The sequence below is a fragment of the Narcine bancroftii genome, chromosome 7 (genome assembly GCF_036971445.1).
Source record: "Narcine bancroftii isolate sNarBan1 chromosome 7, sNarBan1.hap1, whole genome shotgun sequence".
In the NCBI taxonomy this organism is placed as follows: domain Eukaryota; kingdom Metazoa; phylum Chordata; class Chondrichthyes; order Torpediniformes; family Narcinidae; genus Narcine; species Narcine bancroftii.
In genome coordinates this window covers 48,285,221-48,306,095 of record NC_091475.1, presented here as the reverse complement: position 1 = coordinate 48,306,095, position 20,875 = coordinate 48,285,221, and the positions used below count along the sequence as shown (strand labels likewise).

The 20,875-nt window shown below is 43.3% G+C and overlaps 1 protein-coding gene across 8 annotated transcripts in view; it reads right to left on the bottom strand.

Moving 5' to 3' along the window:
* cnksr2a (connector enhancer of kinase suppressor of Ras 2a) overlaps positions 1 to 20,875 on the bottom strand; it is a 489,894-nt gene that overhangs the window by 65,161 nt on the left and 403,858 nt on the right. For all 8 annotated transcript variants that reach the window (XM_069889984.1, XM_069889985.1, XM_069889987.1 and 5 more), the window contains 4 exons: positions 20,016 to 20,087; positions 4,058 to 4,128; positions 2,772 to 2,872; positions 883 to 1,393 (listed from right to left, as the gene is read on the bottom strand). In XM_069889984.1, the coding sequence (XP_069746085.1) occupies positions 883 to 1,393; positions 2,772 to 2,872; positions 4,058 to 4,128; positions 20,016 to 20,087 (755 nt within the window). The remainder of the gene's footprint in view (positions 1 to 882; positions 1,394 to 2,771; positions 2,873 to 4,057; positions 4,129 to 20,015; positions 20,088 to 20,875) is intronic.

The window sequence follows — 20,875 nt, the reverse complement described above, 5'->3', positions numbered from 1 at the left end:
TCTGTCACTCTCCTAGTAACAAGCTGACAGCTCCCACAACGCATTTTAATTGAGTTTATGAAGGATGGAACACAACAGCCAAAATTAGGAATATGGTACAATACTTTGTAATGGAATGAATTGATAAAGGAACTATATCCTGGATAGAGATTATGTACTGAAGTTGGCTACCCAGTTTTTACAAGTTCAAAATTGTCAGCTCTAACAATTAAATATTTATGATAAACAGAGCCACTCACTAAAAACATTGTATTTCCATGACAACTTCAACTCAGCCAACTTTTCAAAAAGCATAAAATATTGAATAAACATTCCAGGTAATTTAATTTAAAGGTTTGGGGTAATGTAGAAAATAGAATTAAAGGCTTCTGCAACTGCAGACAGAATATTGAAACTAACTGTTAAATGTTTTTTTTTTGCCTTCACCATTCAAGAGGTTAATTTCATAAAGTAATTTTGATGAGTTTAGTTTACCTTCCAGATTCTGATGTCATTATTTTTGCAGACTTGCTGTGGTCTGGTTTTCCCCACACCAGCACCTGAATAAAACTACACAGAAAATGCATAGCATTTTGAATTATGACAGCTAAACTGTCATAAACTGTCTAAACCTCTTACTGAAGAAGGTGTTTACAATTTTCTTTACAGAGGAAATAATCCACTGGTGGTGGTTTTATGCTAAGTAACTTCAACTTTCATCTTCTCGATTCTTTACTGCCCAAAGATTGAATTTAATACTGAATTTGTTGTTTTAACTGCTTAACTCCAATAGATACTGATATCATTTTAAATCCTGCAAGTGTTAAAATGGACATCAAATTGAAATTGCAAGACCACATTTGTTTTAAGTTGAACTATTGATGATGGTGTATTTTTTTTTACCTTTATCCTTTTGCTTTTCTTCTTCAATTTCTTGCTTCTGCACGAATTCAGCTTGAGCTCCAGGGAGACAGATCGAGGAACTCTGACAGGAATGACTGAATCCACCATCTCGAGGTAGTGTAAAGCTGCGTGGTTTACCCCCTCCAATGTTGATCCCTGGCCATCGTTCACCCTCTGCTAAAGGGAAAGGTCCATAATGATCCTGGATCTGGCACCGCTGCGCCGGGAGAGTTGACTGTCTCCGATGTTCTGGTGTTGGTAAGCCTGTTTCGCAAAACACAGAATCCTCAAGAGGAAGAGTTTGGAGATAGTGCAGCCCTGAGCTGGTCAGTGGAGTCTCTATTAGATCCTGCCAGGACCTGCGTTCCCAAGCCCCTAGTTTACGAGCAGGCGATTCTGTAGCTCCTGAAGGTTCTGGCCGGAATTCCTCATGGGACGAATGAGAATGAGATGTTTCCGTTGAGGACAGTCTGCTATGTTTAGGTTCAAGATATGGGCTAGCACAATTCACCTTAAAAGTAAATATAAATATGGATTTTGATTTACAAAGAACAAATTATTAAAAATAAAGCTATATTTCATGATAACTATTTTTAAAACTTACCAATAAAGATTATCATTACATCCAAATTCAATGATCAGTTTTATTGCAAATACATACATTTTGCTTGGTGTTTGGAGATATCTTTCTACTTGTGCAGTTCTTTAATGTTGGAATTGGAATTACAGAATGAACATCACAAATTGGGGAAAAAGCAAGACTTTCCAACATAAATTGGATGGGATTTCATGTCCTATACCAATGTTTCTTGTTTTTTAAAAAAGTTAGAGCATATTACTCTTACCTATAAGAGGGATTTTGGAATGTAAAAAAAAGTTACAATTATTTTAACTCAGCAAAACATACGGATTATGGGGAAAATTTTCTTTAGCCCCAAACATTAAATGACTGCACATTTCTACACATCTCCTCCGCTGAAATTAACGTGCAAAGTGACTGCAACTACTATCTTCAGTCACATGTGTACACTGACATTTGTGACTGAGTGCAAGTTCCTTCCACAAAGGATTAATATGCAATTAACATGGAGACAATAGGGAATGAGATCAAAATGAAGACAGAATGCTATGCTTTAAAAACAACATTTATAAAGAAGGTTAAAAAATATTGCAGTACTGAAGTTACTGATGGGTTTGTAATGTAATCTTATTTGAGCTAAGATGTACAAGATTTAAAGTTTATAAATGTAATCAATTTAAAAAAGAAATTTTCCTGAATCTTTCAGCATGTGAGGGAAAGTAAATTAGTGTCTAAAATAATGGCTGTGCAGTAAGCATCTTGGTTTAGATATACCAAAATATACTTTATTTACAACTGCTTGCTCCGTTTTATTCACTGAATCCACACAGTCCAGTTAAATTCATATGCAAATATTAAGGTAAAAGTTTAAAAGTTCCATTATTGTCACATAATACTATATTTATAATGTAACATACACAAAATTCTGTAACTTTTGTCAACCACAAGGCAGACAGAGAGTTGCCACTTTGTCCAGCACCCCTCACAGAAACCTGCAGCACCTGGTGCTCCCCAGTCCTGAGCCTGCTTAGCTTCTGTGATCAGACAATCTCAGGCTATGAGGTGCCATATGTTATCTAAATGCTATTTATTTTGATTGAACGAGAGAAAAGATGCCAGTAATTATAAACTAACATTTGTCTAAACATACTGTTCCTACTTTTTGTTCTTACTGATGAACCATGTTTCTTTGATGTGTCTGATATGAGCTCACAGGCTTGCAATCGACAGACATCAAGCTAGTAAATCTTCAGAAGCAGCAAATTTTATTGTTTATTTTTCAACATCAAACAACAAATAAAAGACTCACTGAAGGCGGTCGAGGGTAGGTGTCATAAGGTGGTGGTGGACTCTCTTGCTTGGGTGTTGATGGAGTGTCTGCATCATCTTGTTCACTTTCACTCCAATAATCTATCATAATAAAAAAGATAGGTACTAATGACCTCTTTCAACATCAGATCTGTAATTGCACATCAAAATTGAAGCTCCAAATGTACAGAAACACTGCACTGTGCAGAGTTTTTTTTTAATCTTAAGCAGCATAAAAGAGCACAACCTATTGTCCAGCTTCAATTCAATTTTATCTAACCTGTAAACAAGGAAATGTTTAATTGCCATTTGATAGAAGTGGCTATCTTGGTCATAACATAAGGACAATTCAGATCAGTTCTGGAAAAGTCATTTTAATCTAAACCATCTACCAGGAAACTTGGGTCAGACTAGATATCACATGTTCCACTCAATTTTATTCACAATTGGTTCAGAATAGGATTGGCTCGAGTAAAACGGGAAAACAAATTAAAACGGGAAAACAAATTAACAATAATGAAGCCAATTTGCATTTTCAGAGCACATTTATCACAGTAAACAACTCAAGGTGCTTTGTAAATCAGAATAAGCCCCAAGCCACATTATAGAGTACATTAGGGCAGGTGACCAAGTGAGATCAGTTTCACAAAGTGCCTCAAAAGAGAGGAACACAGGAAGATTTAGGGAGAGAATTCCAGAAATAGCTTAGGAAAGTAAATGAACAATTACAAATAGTAGACTGATGAAAACTAGAAATCTGTAAGTGGCCATAAATGAAGTACAATGAATGGAGTCCTGTGTGGCTGGGGGAAGTGAGATTCTAAACAAGGGAGAGGAAATTGGATTCTAATATATGGAGATGAAAACCTTCTGGTGAATTTTTTTTAAAAATAATTTTTTTTAATGTGCATGTCTGGACAGGCAGACAGTAAAGTTGAATGACCTACAACCCCAGTACATTTTGAGTAGTGGGAGGAAACTGGAGCACCTGGAGAAAACCCACGAAGAGAATGTACAAACTCCTTACAGTCAGCGTGGGACTCCAACTTAGGTCATTGGTGTTGTAATGGTTGCGTAATCAGAGTTTCAAACATTATGGGGAGAAGGCAGGGGAGTGGTGCTGAGTGGGAGAATGGATCTGTTCATGATGGAATGGCAGAGTGGACTCGGGCCAATTAGCTCACTTCTGCTCCTATATCTTCTAGTTTTATGGACTGAAAATATAATGGTGAACATTTAAAATACAATCACAACATCACTGAGTAAAATTGTTATGTTGGCTTATACCTTGGTCTTGTCTTAGTCGTTGTTCTTTCTCTGCATATCCTACTGTTGCTAAGCCAAGTCTGCTCAGCCACCTGTAGCAAGGAAAAAAGCAGTGGTCATGTGATTAATTAACCCTTTGAAGTTGCTGGAGCTTTGGAAGAGGTCATTCAATTGTGGTGATATGACCACCAGCTTACTGCAGGGGGCAATCTCTGTACCTGCAGGAAGACCACCCAAGGAGTTGACTGCACCTGGCTGGCTGTCAATCACCCGACCTGAATATAGACCTGAGCTGGCCCTTCCTGAGCCAGTCACACAGGGAGCCACCAAGGCATGAACTGGTGTTCAGACTTTTACTGGAATAAATTGTGGTGTGCTGAGGAAGCAGCAAGCAAGCACAAAACTCAAAAGACTGTACAACAGGCTTTATTCCACCAGGTGTGGGTCAGACAGGCAACCCCACAAAGGCTGCCCAGCAAGGAACTCGTATTGCTCCCGATGCAAGAAGCAAGGCCACTTCATTAAGGTGTGCCTTTCCAGGCCCGTCAAGAGTGCTGCGGCCCTCCATGACCAGCTGAGAGCTCTCCTAAATGTCGCCACATGTGAGGACCAGACGACGCCATTACTCACACCGTCACTTCCGCCCTCACTGCTGTCGTCACTTCCGGCCCAGCCACCAACCGGCACTGCTGATGTGTGCTCACCCCAGGCGCTGCCATCTTCCTCCGGACAACTTCCGCCTACACTGAACACGTCACTTCCGCCCGCACCTAAGACGCCACTTCTGCTCACTCAGATGATGTCACCTCTAGCTTCACTGTCGGTCGGGTCACCCGACTGCACTGACACCTCGTGCGTCCACCAGGCACTGCCATTTTGGGCTAGCTGGACCCCGACTGCACATCAACAGGATGATGTGGTCAACATGGGCGCATACCCGATTGCCCACCCAACGCAACCCACACCCTAGAAGGAAGTCGCTGGCCGCTATTCGCCTCATCCATTGGTGAGCAGTGACTCAGACCCTAAGATGGTCCAAGCGTCCACCAGTTTAAAAAGGGACATTCCCCATGGACTCGGGCACTCAATGATGGACATTGCTGTCAATGGGAAGGTAACAAACTGCCTGTTCGATAGGGGTAATACTGAGAGCTTTGTGCACCCGAATGTGGCCCGGACACTAAGGCTCAAAATCTATCCCACAAACTTTTCCATTGGTTTTGCAGCCCAGGACCGCTCCATCATGGCCCTGAGGCACTGCTCAGTAGAATTGATAGTAGGGGGGGGGGGGTGGGGGGGAAAACATACCAAGAATTCAGGCTCCTAGTTATGCCCCAGCACTCTTTGGGCTGAACTTCCAGTGCCACCTCCAAAGCCTTACCTTTGCTTTCAGAGGGCCCCTCCCCCCGCTCACACTCCACAGCACACTGCCCCCAATCCACCTGCGGCCTCTCCACACTAAAGGTAACCCTTCCCGCCCTTTTCAACTACCTTACGTCAGACTGCAAGCCCATAGCTCCCAAGAACAGGCACTATTGCGTGGCCGTCAGGGCCTTCATTAAGGCAGAAGTGAGGCGGCTTCTGATGGAAGGTATCATAGAGCCCAGCACCAGTCCCTGGAGAGCCCAAGTCCTAGTGGAAAAAGGGAGTAGCAAACCAAGGATGGTCATCGATTATAGCCAGACCATAAACTGGTACACACAACTGGACACTTACCCTCTACCCCAAATAGCGGACATGGTCAATGAGATAGCCCTACTATAAGGACTTCTCGATAATTGACCTAAAGTCAGCCTACCACCAGCTTCCTATCCATACCCGGGATAAACCATATACCATCTTTGAAGCAGACAGGTGCCTCTACCAGTTCCTCTGGGTCTCGTTTGAGGTCACAACCCAACAGCGACCATCCTGTACTTGGACAATGTCACCATCTGCGGACACAACCAGCAGGACCACGATGACAACCTGGAGAGGTTTTTGTCAATGGCTGAAGAGCTGAACCTCACTTACAACAAAGAGAAGTGCATGTTCAGCACCACCCACCTTGCCATCCTAGAGTACATTGTGGAACATGGTGTCATTGGTCCTGATGCAGAACGCATGCGTCCACTAATGAAAATGCCCCCTCCCCATATGCTCAAGGCCTCCGCAGGTGCCTTGGGCTTTTCTCCCATTACTCCCAGTGGGTCCCCCATTTTTCGGACAAGGTCCACCCACTGGCCCAAGCCACCACCTTTCCTCTCCGCACCAAGGCACAAGCAGCTTTCACTCACATCAGGCAGTACATCTCTGATGCCAAGATGCATGTCGTGGATGAGGACACCCCATTCCAGGAGGAGTGCGATGCCTCTGATGTTGCCCTCGCAGCCACCCTCAACCAAAGGGGTGACCCATGGCCGCCTTCTCCAGGATCCTCCACGGTTCCGAGCTCAGGCACTTAGCCATTAAAAAGGAGGCCCAGGTGATCAAGGAAGTGGTCCGCCACTGGCGCCACTACCTGGCAGGCAGGAGGTTCACCCTCCTCACCGACCAATGCGCAGTGGCTTTCATGTTCAGCACCACCCGTAAGGGCAAGATCAAGAATGATAAGATCTTGCACTGGAGAGTCAAGCTGGCCATGTTCAGCTACAACAACCAGTACAGACCGGGGAAGTTCAACGACTCCCCCAACGCCCTGTCCTGGACCTGTGCCACTGTGTTGTCCGACCAACTGCAGGCGCTGCATGACGCCCTTTGTCACCCAGGCATCATGCACCTGTATCATTTCATCAAGTCCCAGAACCTCCCCTTCACTATACAAGATGTCAGGATCACGACTGAGTCATGCAGGGTCTGTGCGGAGTGCAAACTATGCTTCTTCTGCCTACCACAGGCCCACGTCACCAAGGCCACTCAGCCCTTCGAATGGCTTAGCATTGACTTCAAGGGCCCCCTTTCTTCCATGAACAAGAACATTTACTTCCTTGTGGTCGCAGATGAATACTCCCATTTTCCCTTCCCCATCCCTTGCCCTGACACCTCCACAGCTACCATTATCAAGGCTCTGACACAGATCTTCACCATGTTCAGATAACCGGCATTGATCCACAGTGATCGGGGGTCCAGCTTCATGAATGAGGAGCTGTGCCAGTACCTGGTAGCACGAGGCATTGCGACTGGTCATACAACTAGTTACAACCCAAGGGGCAATGGGCAGGTGGAGCACTAAAATGGGGTGATCTGGAAGGCCCTGAAGTCCAAAGGTTGGTCTGTTAACTACTGGTAGGAGGCCCTCCCTGAGGCACTCCATGCTATTAGGTCGCTCTTGTGTACAGCTACCAATCAGACCCCTCACGAGCACCTTTCCTCATTCCCAAGGAAATAGGAGACTGGGGTCTCCCTCCCAGCTTGACTCACATCTCCGGGACTGGTGCTCCTCCACAAACACATGCGGGCCCACAAGTCCGACTCGATGATGCTCCTCTTCCATGCAAACCAGAACTAAGCCTACATCAGTGAGGACACTGTCTCGACCAGGGATCTGGCACCAGCAGGGGCCCCAAACCCCCCAGCATGATGACAACCTGACTCAACTTCCCCATCATGGGTACCCTTGGCCCACCCACAATCCAGGGAACAAATCCCTCCCTCCGCCCCTCAAGAAACTCCACTCTTGGCAGACCACATCCACCTGACAACCCCCCTTGCAAACAGACATACAGATAGACACCAAGCTACTCACACCAATGCTCACCACGGCTACGCTGGACCCAGCCAACCCTCAGGCAGCAACCATACTCTCCCCGACCTGTGACCAGGAGCCAACCCTGCGACGGTCCCAGAGACTCCAATGGGTGCCGAACCATCTAAATTTGTAAATACCACCCGGCACCGTTTTACACAACTCCCCCTCCCGCCCGACCGGACAATTTAAAGAATTTAAAGATATGACCACCAGCCTACTGCAGGGGATGATCTCTGTACCTGCAGGAAGACTCCACCTGGTTGGCTATCAATCAGCCGACCTGTATAGACCACCTAAGGGGCCGACCCCACCTGGCTAGCTGTCAATCAGCCAACCTGAATATAGACCTGAGTTGGCCCCTCCTGAGCCAGTCACACAAGGAGCCACCAAGGCATAAACTGGTGTTCTGACTTTTACTGGAATAAAGCCTGTTGGACAGTCTTTTGAGTTTTGTGCTTGCTCGCTGCTACCTCAGCGCACCACATTAATAAAAAAAAAAACAAAATGGAGAGAAGAAAGAAGTAGTTTTTCTCACTTCCATTTTGATTTCAAGAGGTTCTTACAAAATGAAATAATTAACAACACTGCTGGTTGCAATCATATGCGTAATGGCTTTAAAATATTGCGTTTGGCAAATGCACACTTTTAGATGCTTTTGTTGGTCAACTGCTTGGGATAAGTCAATAGAGTTTACAGTAATTGTAGTAGATATTTGCTATTCTCGATCCATATAAGAAAATCGAACAGGAGAAGGCTATTTAGCCCTTTGTGGCCCCCGCCAATAGGTAATATCATTGTTGATCTTTTGCCCCACTCCCACTTTTTTGTACTAGCCTCCATATCCTGATTCTCTTCATGTTTGTCACTGAAATGTACCCAACAAAATTGTCCTAATTCAATGCTTCAAGTCTCCCATCCCTCTGATAAACAACCTGGTGTGACAATGTTCATTGTTACAGAGGCACAGAAAGTCTATAAAGAGGTGGTAGTGAGTGAAAACAAAACTGAAGAGCTGAAAACAATCTCAGTCCAAATCAATGAACAGAAAGGCAATGGCCAACCTTCTCCTTGGAGGCTGGTTGTCCATTTAATTTTTTACTTTAATCGGTACTCTAATTCAGGGCTTCCCCTGATGGGCAGTGTTATCCACTACTTGGGAAACCTGGCAAATAAAGGGAGGTAAACAGTAAAGGGAGAGAGAAAACTATGAATTTATAGACAGGAGGAAGAACCTTCCTCCAAGGTTTCCCCAGGTGATATTCTCTTTCTTGCCCTCAGGCCTCCCCATTGTGAATAAAGACTGTGTTAGGATTGCATTCATCCCAACACATATCATTCCTCATTGGTAGCTGTAGTCTCCTGACCAGCTCCAGTGGCTATGGCCTGCTTCACATTACTTCCCACTGATAGGAGCCAGGTTAACACTGCACAGCATGCAAAAAAGTCTGCATTTCCAAATATTCCTCTAAAATTCCCTTCCTCCCACTCCCCTACCTACAGAATGTAGGTAATTGTCTAAAGAAGACCCCTACTAACCCGCTTGCAGCATCTTCTAGCTACTCCTGTCTGGAAAGAGATTCAGGAGTATCAGAGCCAGAACCACCAGGTTGAAAAACAGCTTCTTCCCATGTGCATTGCAAATGCTGAACAAACTCTCCATGACTTTTCTACTTATTTAATAAAGTATTTATTTATTTTTATATTTGTAGATAACGTACTGTGCATACGTATGTATGTGTGTTATGTCTGTTTGTGTGTTTGCTATGTGTTGCACCTAGGATCAGAGGACACAATTTCGTCAGATTGTACTTATACAATTGGGTGATATATAAACTTGAACTTAAAATCACAAAGTTTTTTTTACGGAAAAACTTTCAAATTTGTGATGATGGAACTCTTGTTGGAAATCCAGTTTTTTTTGTCAAGTGTGAAATAGTTTTATTTTTAAATTCAGAATCCCATGGATTGGTTGACTGAATTTATTTTCCTTGACAAGAATCCTACTGTCCTCCTGAGAAGATAAGCAATGGTACATCATAGAATCTACATCACCACATAACTGCTTTGGCATTCTCCTAACAATGATGAATGCCAGCACTTTGCTCCTGCTTTCCAATAACAATTTACGTTAACTGTCTTTTAAAAGTAATCTGTCATATTCTTGAGTAAAACATGACAGTCTGCAGACTCCAGACCAACATTTTGGGCTTGAGCCTTTCATCGAGGTATAACAAAATGTGGTGGGGGAGAAGGCGGGTCTACCCTAATGCTGCAAAACTCTGCAAAATCTCTTCAAGGAATGCCTACCCTGAAGAAATACTCCTGTTCTCTCTCATTGTTCCCTATCTATAATCCCTGCTGCTCTCCGGGTCTACGATCATGTACTCACCCAGACTTGCCGTCCTTGCTACTTGCCTCCAACACCATCTTATGCCTTGTGGCTTCCACAAAATGTGATTCCAGGCCTCCCAGTTTGGCCCCACAGGGATCTCTTACCTTCCCCCACCATTTTGTTTGGGCACATGTCTACATTTTGTATGCCTTTCCATCACTTTTTTGACTTCAACAAAGGTCCCTGAAGAGGACAGATTCCCATTAGACCACAAGCCTTTGCCGACTTTCCTTAGGAGTTTGCAGAGGTTTAGTATGACATTGGAAAATTTTACAGATGTGTGATGGAAAGTGTGCTGATAGGGCTGATATTGGGGACACCAATACCCTCGAGTGTAAAGCCCTGCAAAAGGAGTGGACACAGTCCAGGACATCACAGGCAAACCTTTTCCCACCATCAAGAAGATCTACAGGGATAAGCAGCAGCAATCATCAAGGATCCACACCACCTAGCACATACAAGCTCTGTTCTCGTTAGACTTCTTCAGGTGCATTCTCCGCCAAGAATGCACCTGCAGAAGCGGATTCAGAACTGTGGAATGGTCGATCAGGTGGCAGCACTGAAAGCGCAGAGCTGGCCATCTGAAAGGGACAGCTCCATGGGAGGTGTCACAGAGCGCCCTCCGGCTCCTATCGCTTCGGGTTGTCAGGGTTGGGATGGCTGGCTGTCAGAGTGGGACAGCCGGCGCAGGCTATCAGCATGGGGACATCCCATGCGGGACGTCCCCACACTGATCCCACTACCCCGCTCTCTTCCCATAGCCCTATATCAGTCACCACACTGATCCTGCTGCCCCGCTCTCTCTCAACAGCCCTATATCAGTCCCCACACTGTGGGGTGGCCGGCGCGGGATGCCCCTGCCCTGACATCCTGTGCCGCGGGCAGGGGCAGCTGGGAGGGGGGCTGTCAGGTGCTCGCCAGCTGACTGTCATTCCCTTAGCAGCTGCTTTCAGGCGGCTGCATTCTTGTGCCGCGGGGGGGGGGGGGGGGGGGGAACCTCAGTGCTTCGGCAATTATCCCGCCCTGAGGAGGGTTACAAAGTTTGCCTCGCATGCGCCTCCTGCGTTTTCAAGTGGCCTCCTGACAGCTGCATATGGGCATAATATGCGACTTTATATCGGGGGATTTTGGCCACCTGAAAGTGCCTCCTGCTACCATCAGGAAAGAGGTCGAGGTGCCACAAGACTCGCCCTGTTCAAGAACAGCTACTACCCCTCCACCATCAGTCTCCTCAACAACAGACTTAATCAGGGACACATTTAAGGACTCATACTTTTGCACTTAATTGTTTTTTTTCCCCCTCTGTATTGCAAAGTCAGTTGTTTACATTTGTTTACATGTGTACATTGTGTCCAGTTTTGATTTTTGGACTACCAATAAGTGGCAAATCTGCTTTGCCTGCAGGAAAAAGAATCTCAGGGTTGTATGTGATGTCATGCATGTACTCTGACAATTAATATCAAATCTGCAATGTCTTTTGCTTTGTTTTGTAGCTATCAGGCAGCTTAAACATTGATTTATGACACCACAAGACTATACTGCTCTGCAAGAAATTACGCCGTACAAGACTCACCTCAGGATGCTGCAAGATTTTCTGCCAGTTTTAACTTCCTCTTTACCAAACTCTCACAAAGCAAATACCTACAGTTTTAAATTCCAAACTCTATATTAAAAGGGAAATTAATAAAAAAATAGTTACACATGGTAACAGGCCTAACCCTGAACGTCTTTGGAATGTGGGAGGAAACTGGAGAACCCGGAGGAAACTCACTCAGACTTGGGGAGAACTTAGAATCTCCAAACAGACAGTGCTGGATTTGAACGTATATTGGCTATGCGGGGAAGAGGGTAGGAAGAGGGTTGCTGGCCCGGCTTAAATCCATGACTTCCATAAATCCAGTACTTCTCCCCACTCTTCACCACCACCACTTGTATCCTCCAAGGGCTGTTACTGGGTTCTATTTTGCTTTCCCTCAGCAACTGCTTCATTTCCATTTTTATGTATTTCTTATTCCCAGGGCTGTATCACTTGCTTTTTGTGGCGACTGGTTTGTAGACCGGGGTGAGGTTTTGGAACAGAGGGGGCGGAGTGACCCAGAGGGTGGCCAACCACAGGTCGGATGTCTTTCCTGGCGTTCTGGTGTACAATTGAGCCTATTTGGGAGGACAGGCCAAGCCTCCAGGAACTGGTTATTAATGACCCTGAGCGGGGGGCTATGTGGTCTATCAAATTGCATCAGCAAACCCTTAATCTGGCACTGGAAATCCAGCCCCAGTATGACGGATGTGCAGCAGTTTTAAGTTTTTATATTTCGTGCCCCTCACGGTTAGGCTCACTGTGCAACCTCCGTGGATTTACACAGAGAGGAATTTAGAGGCTGATGCTACCTTGCACTTTGCCAGGGACACCATCAATGAATAATGTTTGGCTGTGCCCAGCTGTATGAAACTCTTAGTGCTTCCTGTGTTGAAAAGGCAGCCTGTGGTGTGGCCGTTTACCTTAATGTCCATCGTCGATTGCCCCAGATTGTGCGGTCTGCTCTGGTCCAGCACGATGGAGACCAGTCAGCTCACTGTTCAAGTCGCTGCTGCTATATTATTGGGACAGCTGCCATCAGGATGGCTGCCCAGGAGATCGCTGTCCCCGTGGATTGCATATGGTGGAGTCCGGAAGAGAAGATGGATGTGATGTGTTGTTGAGCGCCTGTTCTGGATGTTCGATCCTTGGCCACCAGAAATGATGCCAGAAGTGGGTCGGGCCAAGATGGTGATGTGGGTCACGGTCCTCACACGGCACTGCTAGAGTGGGGTTTAGACTGGCATACCTTGGCATAGTGCCCTTTCCTCTGGCAATTTGAGTAGGTTGCACTACAGTCCGGACAGTACTTCTGTGGGTGTTTTCTGTGACTGCAGTAGTTGCACCTTGTGTGCTCGGTGGTGGCAGTGGCAGTCAGGGACCCTGAGTCCTAAGATGGTGTCACCCGTCCTCCCAACCTGGTGTCCTGCTGATAGGCCTTGATTGCACAACTTCCTGAAGAGTCCGGTCACCCTTCTCTAGGAGTCGCTCCCTTATGTGATGGGAGTGGAAGCCCGTGACGAGCCTGTCGTGAATGAGCTCCTCCTGGTAGTCGCTGCGGTCACATCCCAGCACCCGCAGACTCGTCTTATTTCTTTCGTGGCTCTTACAAAATCGTCAGCTGACTCACCAGGGCCCTGGTGTCGGGAGCCCAGTTGGTAGTAAGCATACACAGCGTTCATTGGGGCTCCGTATTGCTGTTGCTTTAGGACCATTGCCTCTTTGTACCCTCTGCAGTCATGGATTATTTGGTATGCTCAATGGCCCACCGCTGTGGAGAAGGCCGTATTCATTGCCGTTGGCTGAAATCTCATGGCACCTCATGTAGGCCTTCAAGCACCATAGCCATATGCTGAACCTGACGGAGGCCTCTGGTTCCTTTGCAATTGGTTTCCAGGTTCTTCAGTCTAATTGTCTTGTCCATGGCAATTAAAATTCTGATTAATAAATTGTGGCAGGATCAATGACTCGCCGACACGAAGCAAGTTATCAAAGACTTTATTAATCAGAAAACCTTGGCATGTCTCGACATGCTGCTGGCTCATGGCCAAGGCAGGTATGAGGGAGGAGACTAGGGCTCTCAGCCTTTATTAAGGATCTTACGGGGAGGGGCTACAGGTACAGAAGGTGGGCCCGCAGTACCACGTTGCACTACAGAGAGGAAGTGGAAAAAGAGAGTGTTAGTTATGTGATAAGTGATCAAGTGTGAAACCAAAACTGTGAATGTTGGGTACAAATTCAGACAATGGTGTGGTCATAACAGGTGGCTGACCCAGTCATCAGAATACACTTGGAAAATGATGCTATTTTGGATGACCTTGTTCAGTTCAAAGGTCAAAGAAGCACGCAAAATTTGAGAGGGACCAGCATTCACTGTACCAGCATGGGTAGAGAGAGTACTGCAGGTCATTCTCCAATTTTACAACCAGAAAGGAAGAAGAATGTGACCTTCACTGCTGGACATTAATGGAAGGATAAATGATGCAGTTAAAGAAAAATAAATGGGGAACGGACTCTCTCTGTCTTAAGAGCAGCACAGTGCACACCAGAGAATGCTCACAATTCCATGTCTTTCATTCTATTCTGGCTTTTGGTATTGTTCGTGTGGAGTTTTTAATCACACACTTCTTTGTCTTCCCACACGATGAAGACATGTTGGTTAGCTGGTTAGTTAGTGACTATAAGTTACTCCCAGTGTAGGTGAATGAAGGAAAAATCAGGTTGGAGTTGATGGGCATATGAGAGTGAATAGATTAAAGAGAAATATCTCTAAGAATGTCATTTGTGGGATTACTATGTAAATACTCCTACTAATATTCAAAAAAATAATCTTGTTATAAAAAGAAGCAACTTCTTTCTGCAAATTTAATTCAAGATTCTTTTACAGTCATGTAATAAAACATTAAAAAATTCCTTTAGTCTACTGTAAGGCAGGCAAAGATTTGCCATCATCAGAATACACTTGGAAAATGATGCTATTTTGGATGACCTTGTTTAGGTTATCAGCAGATATTACCTGGCACTCCTTACAGTCAGAGAAAGAGAAGCAAAAGAAAGACTCCCCAGAGTCACTGAGTGTCCAGCGCACCCACAGTCACACAGCTTTCGGTCCAAACCATCAGCAACCCAAGTTCCAGATCCAAACCTCTGATATGATCAGGAAGCCCTCAGAACCCTCTCATGACCCAGTTCTGATACCTGGTATTCCTTCAGCCAATCACGAGCCAGTATTCAGCAGCCCACAGCCTACATGGGTTCCTGATCTCAAGTCAGCTACAGCCTATCGCCTGGGTGTTCTTCAGCCTCAAAGCATTTGCTGGTCTGCCTCCATGGTCACCGTCCCGTGAGTCATCTTTTCTGTTTCTCCTTCTCAAAGAGGGGGTGGTTGCTCCATTTTTTGGTGCCCTGCACCAGTCCTCTGCTTCCCTGGAGTTTGCAACCCTTCAAAGCTGCTGCTGTATATAGGCCCCGCCATCTTGAGCCCAGAACTCGTGGTCAGAGATTTTAAAACCATTGGCTCATTTAACTGGCTTTTAAAGCCTATATGGGGCCGATGGCAGACAGACTGGGCAGTTGGGCCTCTCGGGGGAGCACTGTGGCTCCACTCCACATTCTTCTCAGGTCTGCATCTGTGGCTGTGCTGCTGTTACAGCAGCTCTAGTAGCAATTTATTTTGGATTCAAGCAAGCAGCTCTGTGAAAGTTTGGCAATATTCAGAAGTTACTATAACTTCTAGGACTTTGGAAGGATGTAGATTGGGTTGTGGCTTGCAAGAATGGCAAGATTAAGTGTGTGTGTATCTTAGAGGAGTGCTTCAGGCAGAAACGAAGAAGAGAGAACATCAGCCAACATGTGGGCCAGGAAGGATTGTCAGCGGTCTCATGAGAGTATAGCTGTGGGAGGAGGGCAGACTCAGATAAAATGAGTTTTGTGGGCATTTGAAAGGTAACTCAGGAAAATTATGTATGGTTGGAAAAAAGGAAGTGGGGACCTTTGTGCTGTGATCAGATTAACCAGGGAAATAAGTGAACTACAGTGCTCTCCATAATATATGGGACAGGCACTTTTTTCCCTTTATTTGCTCCTGTGGTCCACAGTTTAAAGTTTGTAATCAAACAATTCACATGTGATTAAAGTTCATATCCCACATTTTATTCAAGGTTATTTGTATACATCTTGATTTGACCATGTAGAAACTACAGCACTTTTTATACATAGACCCTTTTTTTTCAGGGCACCATAATGTTTGGGACATTTGGCTTCACAGCTGTTTGTGAGTACTCAGGTATGTTTAATTGCATCGTTGGTGCAAGAATAAGAAAGCTAGGCTTGCTTCTAAGCTTTTGATCACCTTTGGAGTTTGCAATTGTCATTTTTCAACATGAGGACCAGAGTTGTGCCAATGTAAGTTTAGAAGACATTATGAGGCAGAAAAATCAAGAATAAAATTGTAAGAAACATTGCCCAAAACCTTAAGATTACCAAAATCAACTGTTTGGAACATCATTAAGAAGAACGATTGTATTAGTGAGTTCAGTAATCACAAAGGGATTGGTATTCCAAGGAAGATCTCCACCGCTGATAACAGAATTTTCATCATAATGAAGAAAAATCCCCAAACATATGTCCGACAGATCAGAAACACTCTTCAGGAGGCAGGTGTGGATATGTCAATGACTACAGTCTGCAGAAGACTTCATGAACAGAAATACAGCGGCTACACCGCAAGATGCAAACCATGGCAAATGTGGTACGCTTTGAATCTTGGGAAGTTACTTTACGCCTCCACACTTTGCTCTTTCCATCACTCTAACACAGGTTAATCTTGGTCTGATTTGTCCACAAGACATTTTTCCAGAATTCTGCAAGCTCTTTTAAATACTTCTTGCCAAACTGTAATCTGGCTGTCGTTTCTGTGGCAAACTAATGGTTGGCATCCTGCTGTGTAGTCTCTATTCTGTTCATGAAGTCTTCTGTGGACAGTAATAATTGACATATCCACATCTACCTCTTGAAGGGTGTTTCTGATCTGTTGGACATATGTTTATGGATTTTTATTCATTATGATGAGAATTCTTCTGTCATCAGAAGTCTTCCTCGGCCTTCCAATCCCTTTCCGGTTACTAAGCTCACCAGTATGCTCCTTATTCTTAATGATGTTCCAAACAGATGATTTTGATAATTCTAACATTTGGGTGATGTCTCTTATTATTTTATTCTTGATTTTCAGCCTCAAAATGGCTTATTTGACTTTCTTTGGCACAACTCTGGCAGCCATGCTAAAGGAGATCAAAAACTTAGTTCTTTTATATCTGGACAAATAAAGCAATTAAACATACCTGAGTAATCACAAATATCTGTGAAGCCAAATGTCCCAAACATTATGGTGCCCTGAAATAAGGGAACTATGTATAAAAAGTGCTATAATTTCTACATGGTCCCAACCAAAATGTATACAAATAACCTGGAATAAAATCTGGAATGTGCACTTTAATTACAGTACATCTGATTATAAATTTAAAACTGTGGAACACAGGGGAAAATAAAGGAACAAAGTGTCTTTGTCTCAAACATTATGGAGTGTGCAGTAGCTGTTTGAATAATTTCAATTTTATTGACAAAGAAATCCATTTCAGGATATGACTAGGTTCATTTACTTATTAATGGTATTGCATTGAAAAAGCAAGTAAATTCTTCTCTATTGCTGTGCTTACAATGGCTAAATAAAGCCAGTGAAGAACAAAGGGCTAGCACTCGCCTTTCTGCACACAACTAATCAGCTATAAAATAGCTGCATTGATTCTTCATGTGCAAATAGATATGCAAATTCCAAAAATAATTCCCTAATTCTGGTGAATTAGTACAAAGCAGAATATCAGTAAGACTCATCTTCGTTGATTTGTCTTACAGAATGGAGACAAATTTAAAGATTCTACTACATTATTTCATTTGAATTGCAATAAAACTGCATTCTTGAAGTGACAATTTCCAATTATCGTAATTCACATTGTTATCTTAATTAGTTTGAAATTTCAGACATTCTTTTCGAGTCACACCCAGTACTTTCATCATTATCTCTGACATTTCCTTAAAACGTACTACCGCATGTTATCCAAAATGAAGCATGCTGCATAATTTACAAACTACTTCATTCAATCAAGTTCTGTAAAATGGCAGTAATGTGATTATGAGTTTTTCAGTAAACTCTTTTCCAAGTTTTCCAGTAAAAATGCTTGACTGCATATCTTTAGAAATAAAATGAATCTTAAAAAACTGAACATGAATCCTAAATACTAGAACTTTTGTCAAGAAAGGAACAGTTTCAAAATGGCACATGGGAGCTCATCCTTGCTTATCCGGTTGCAAGAAATCACATTTAATGAAGTAGATACTTTAAAATAGGGGTACTTTTATTGAAACATGAATTACATACCATGTTGATTCTAATCAGGTTAAATTGAAATTCGGAGTATTTAAAAAACTGATTTTTTGCTGAAACCTGATTGTCAGTATTGGCTTTGAATTTTTAAAAATAAATGTAGACATACAGCACAATAACAGGCCATTTCGGCCCACGGGTCTGTGTCACCCAATTTACATCCAATTAACCTACACCCCCAGTACAGACACGGGGAGAACATACAAACTACTTACAGACAGCGGTGGATTCAAACCCCGGTCTCGATCACTGGCATTGTAAAGGTGTTACGCTAACTGCTACGCCAACCATGCCACCCTTTTTATTAATTTTAAAATTTATTTCAGATATAATTGTAGAACATCTTCACCAGGATTGTTTTACCCTGATATATCCAAAGAAATGGTTCTATTTCAAGAATCCCACAAAAAAGCTGAAAATTCAATCTTATAAATTGTGGGACTTTTGCCAACTTGTTACACTTGAGCTATAGATAAACTCCTTGTGTGCAGTATCAATTCTCTTGCATAATTAGTAGTTTGTCTGTGACCAACTTTGTGTCTTTTTGACTTGCGGATAATATCTTCACTCCATATCATTGTATTACTCTGTACACTATAAATCAACATGGTGATATGAGTTTTGAATTTCCTGATTCACATTTATACAGAAATTATATCAAAACTGATCCCTATTCTTGTGGTAAATTTTATCCACATGCTCAGGATGTCCTAGAACACTTTTGAGACTAAGTCATTTGAAGTGTACTTAATGTAGGGAGTATTTCAAGCAATTTATGGACAGTGAGGTGAAAGGTGTGTGATGATGAATGTTGCCCGGGACATTGGGAGCTTTTTCTTTCTACCCCTTGAACTGAGTCGCTGGCAAGGGCCTTGGTTTAAAGTCTAAAATGTAAGACAGCAGTTCGAACAGTGTAGCTTCATAATGATAAAAATGCTCACTGTAAGTGATAGGTATCGTCAAAAAAGTTAACCATCTGAACAATTCTGTACTCACGAGTTTTAATGGGATTGAGATACACTATAATTTATGTTCCATTTTCTCTAGGAATTAATTTATACTTTTGAACATGGTGTTGGGATTTATTGTTGCAAGACTGCAAGTTCATTGATAAATGAACCTGAATCTGTAGTTGGAATCTGACTTTATATCTGAGGAGGAGTTTCAAGTTGTTTGAACATGGCCAGTATTGGCAGTCATCATTGCCTTGCCAATGTATTAAAAAGCACACGAGTTGAAGCACTGTGTCAAATGTTGAACAACATTTAGAGGGGTGGCAACAGCCCTTCAGGACCATTGAAATGAGTGGTTCAGTTTGAAGGCAGCAGATGTTAGAGATGTCTCCCTGCTGGACTGGCAACCTCTACTGTTTGGCTGGCTGTAAAATGCTGAGACCATCTGTGTCAGTGATTTTGGTCATCCATCCCACTGGTCCGCAAGCTATTCTTATTCATACCTGCTGATTGTTTCCGATTTGCATTGGATGAGAAATACATGATTTAGTGATTGTCATTCTGATTTTGATCTGCCCTTACAACATCAAAGACTGCAATTTAGCATCGAAAAAAAAACAACAGGAATAATTTTAGGAGACTTTGCTTTCTCAATTCTATGAAACTATCCTCATGTTTAATTCAGTAAATTAATTTTTCTAAGTTTTTTTGTGTTATTCTTGCTCAATTTAATTATGGATTATAGAAAATAATGTTCACTCCTGGGAATATGCTGAGAGGTAAAATGGATCGACAAACATTTATATTTACTGTAAATACAAGTTCTTGAACACTACGTGAATAAGTCCTTTAAAGTGTGTTGAATAACATTGTTTTTTTTAGTCATACATACCTGTTCATGTCATCCATGTTATCTGCTGCAAAGTAAAAGCTTTTAATCTTGGGATGGCATGCTTTGAATGCACTGTTAAAGAGGTTGGGTGGGGTGGAGAGAGAGAGAGAGAGAGAGAGAGAGAGAGAGAGAGAAAGAGATACACAGAATAAAAATCACAAGTTCCCATGCAATATTTTTGAATAAAAAATAGTTACGTACTTTCAGCTGTTAAAACGGTCCCATTAAAGAATAATACAAAACTTTTTTCTGTCAGGTGCGTGTCATTTAAAAAAAGTCAGAAAGTATTGGAAATATTCAGCAGGCCAGAATGCAACTTTGAGGAGAGAAACACATTTCAGATTAATAAAAGTTCATCAGATCTGAAATCATTCTTTGAATTACGTACTTTGTGCTCTCGGCTACAGTTGGACAAAAGGCAATAAAAAGAGAGACAATGTTCCAGCTCCTTGTAGCTTTCCATTTTTACACTGGGGTACATCAGAGAGGCTGCACTTCAGTCTGCTATCCTGCTCTGCTCAAGAAACCTAACCCCCTTTCACACGCATCCCAGTAAATCGACCATTCAGTGTCCTGGGATAGGAATGGGGGCTTGGCCTTTCACACTACACCACACCTAACCGGGACACTGAACGCTTTCACACTTGCAAGGGTTTATCCCCGATGTTTGGTCTGTTCTACCTTTAATTGTAAGTGCCTGCAACATTGCTGCCCATTTCACACTTGCCTCATCTCAGTGTCGGCGTCTACAGATGCCGGGGATTGTTCTAGGGGTCGAGGCCGGCAATCCCCGGTGTGAGGTGATGCCGGCGATGAGCAGATTTTACTTTCACACTTGCCTCTGCGTTTGATTCCTGGGA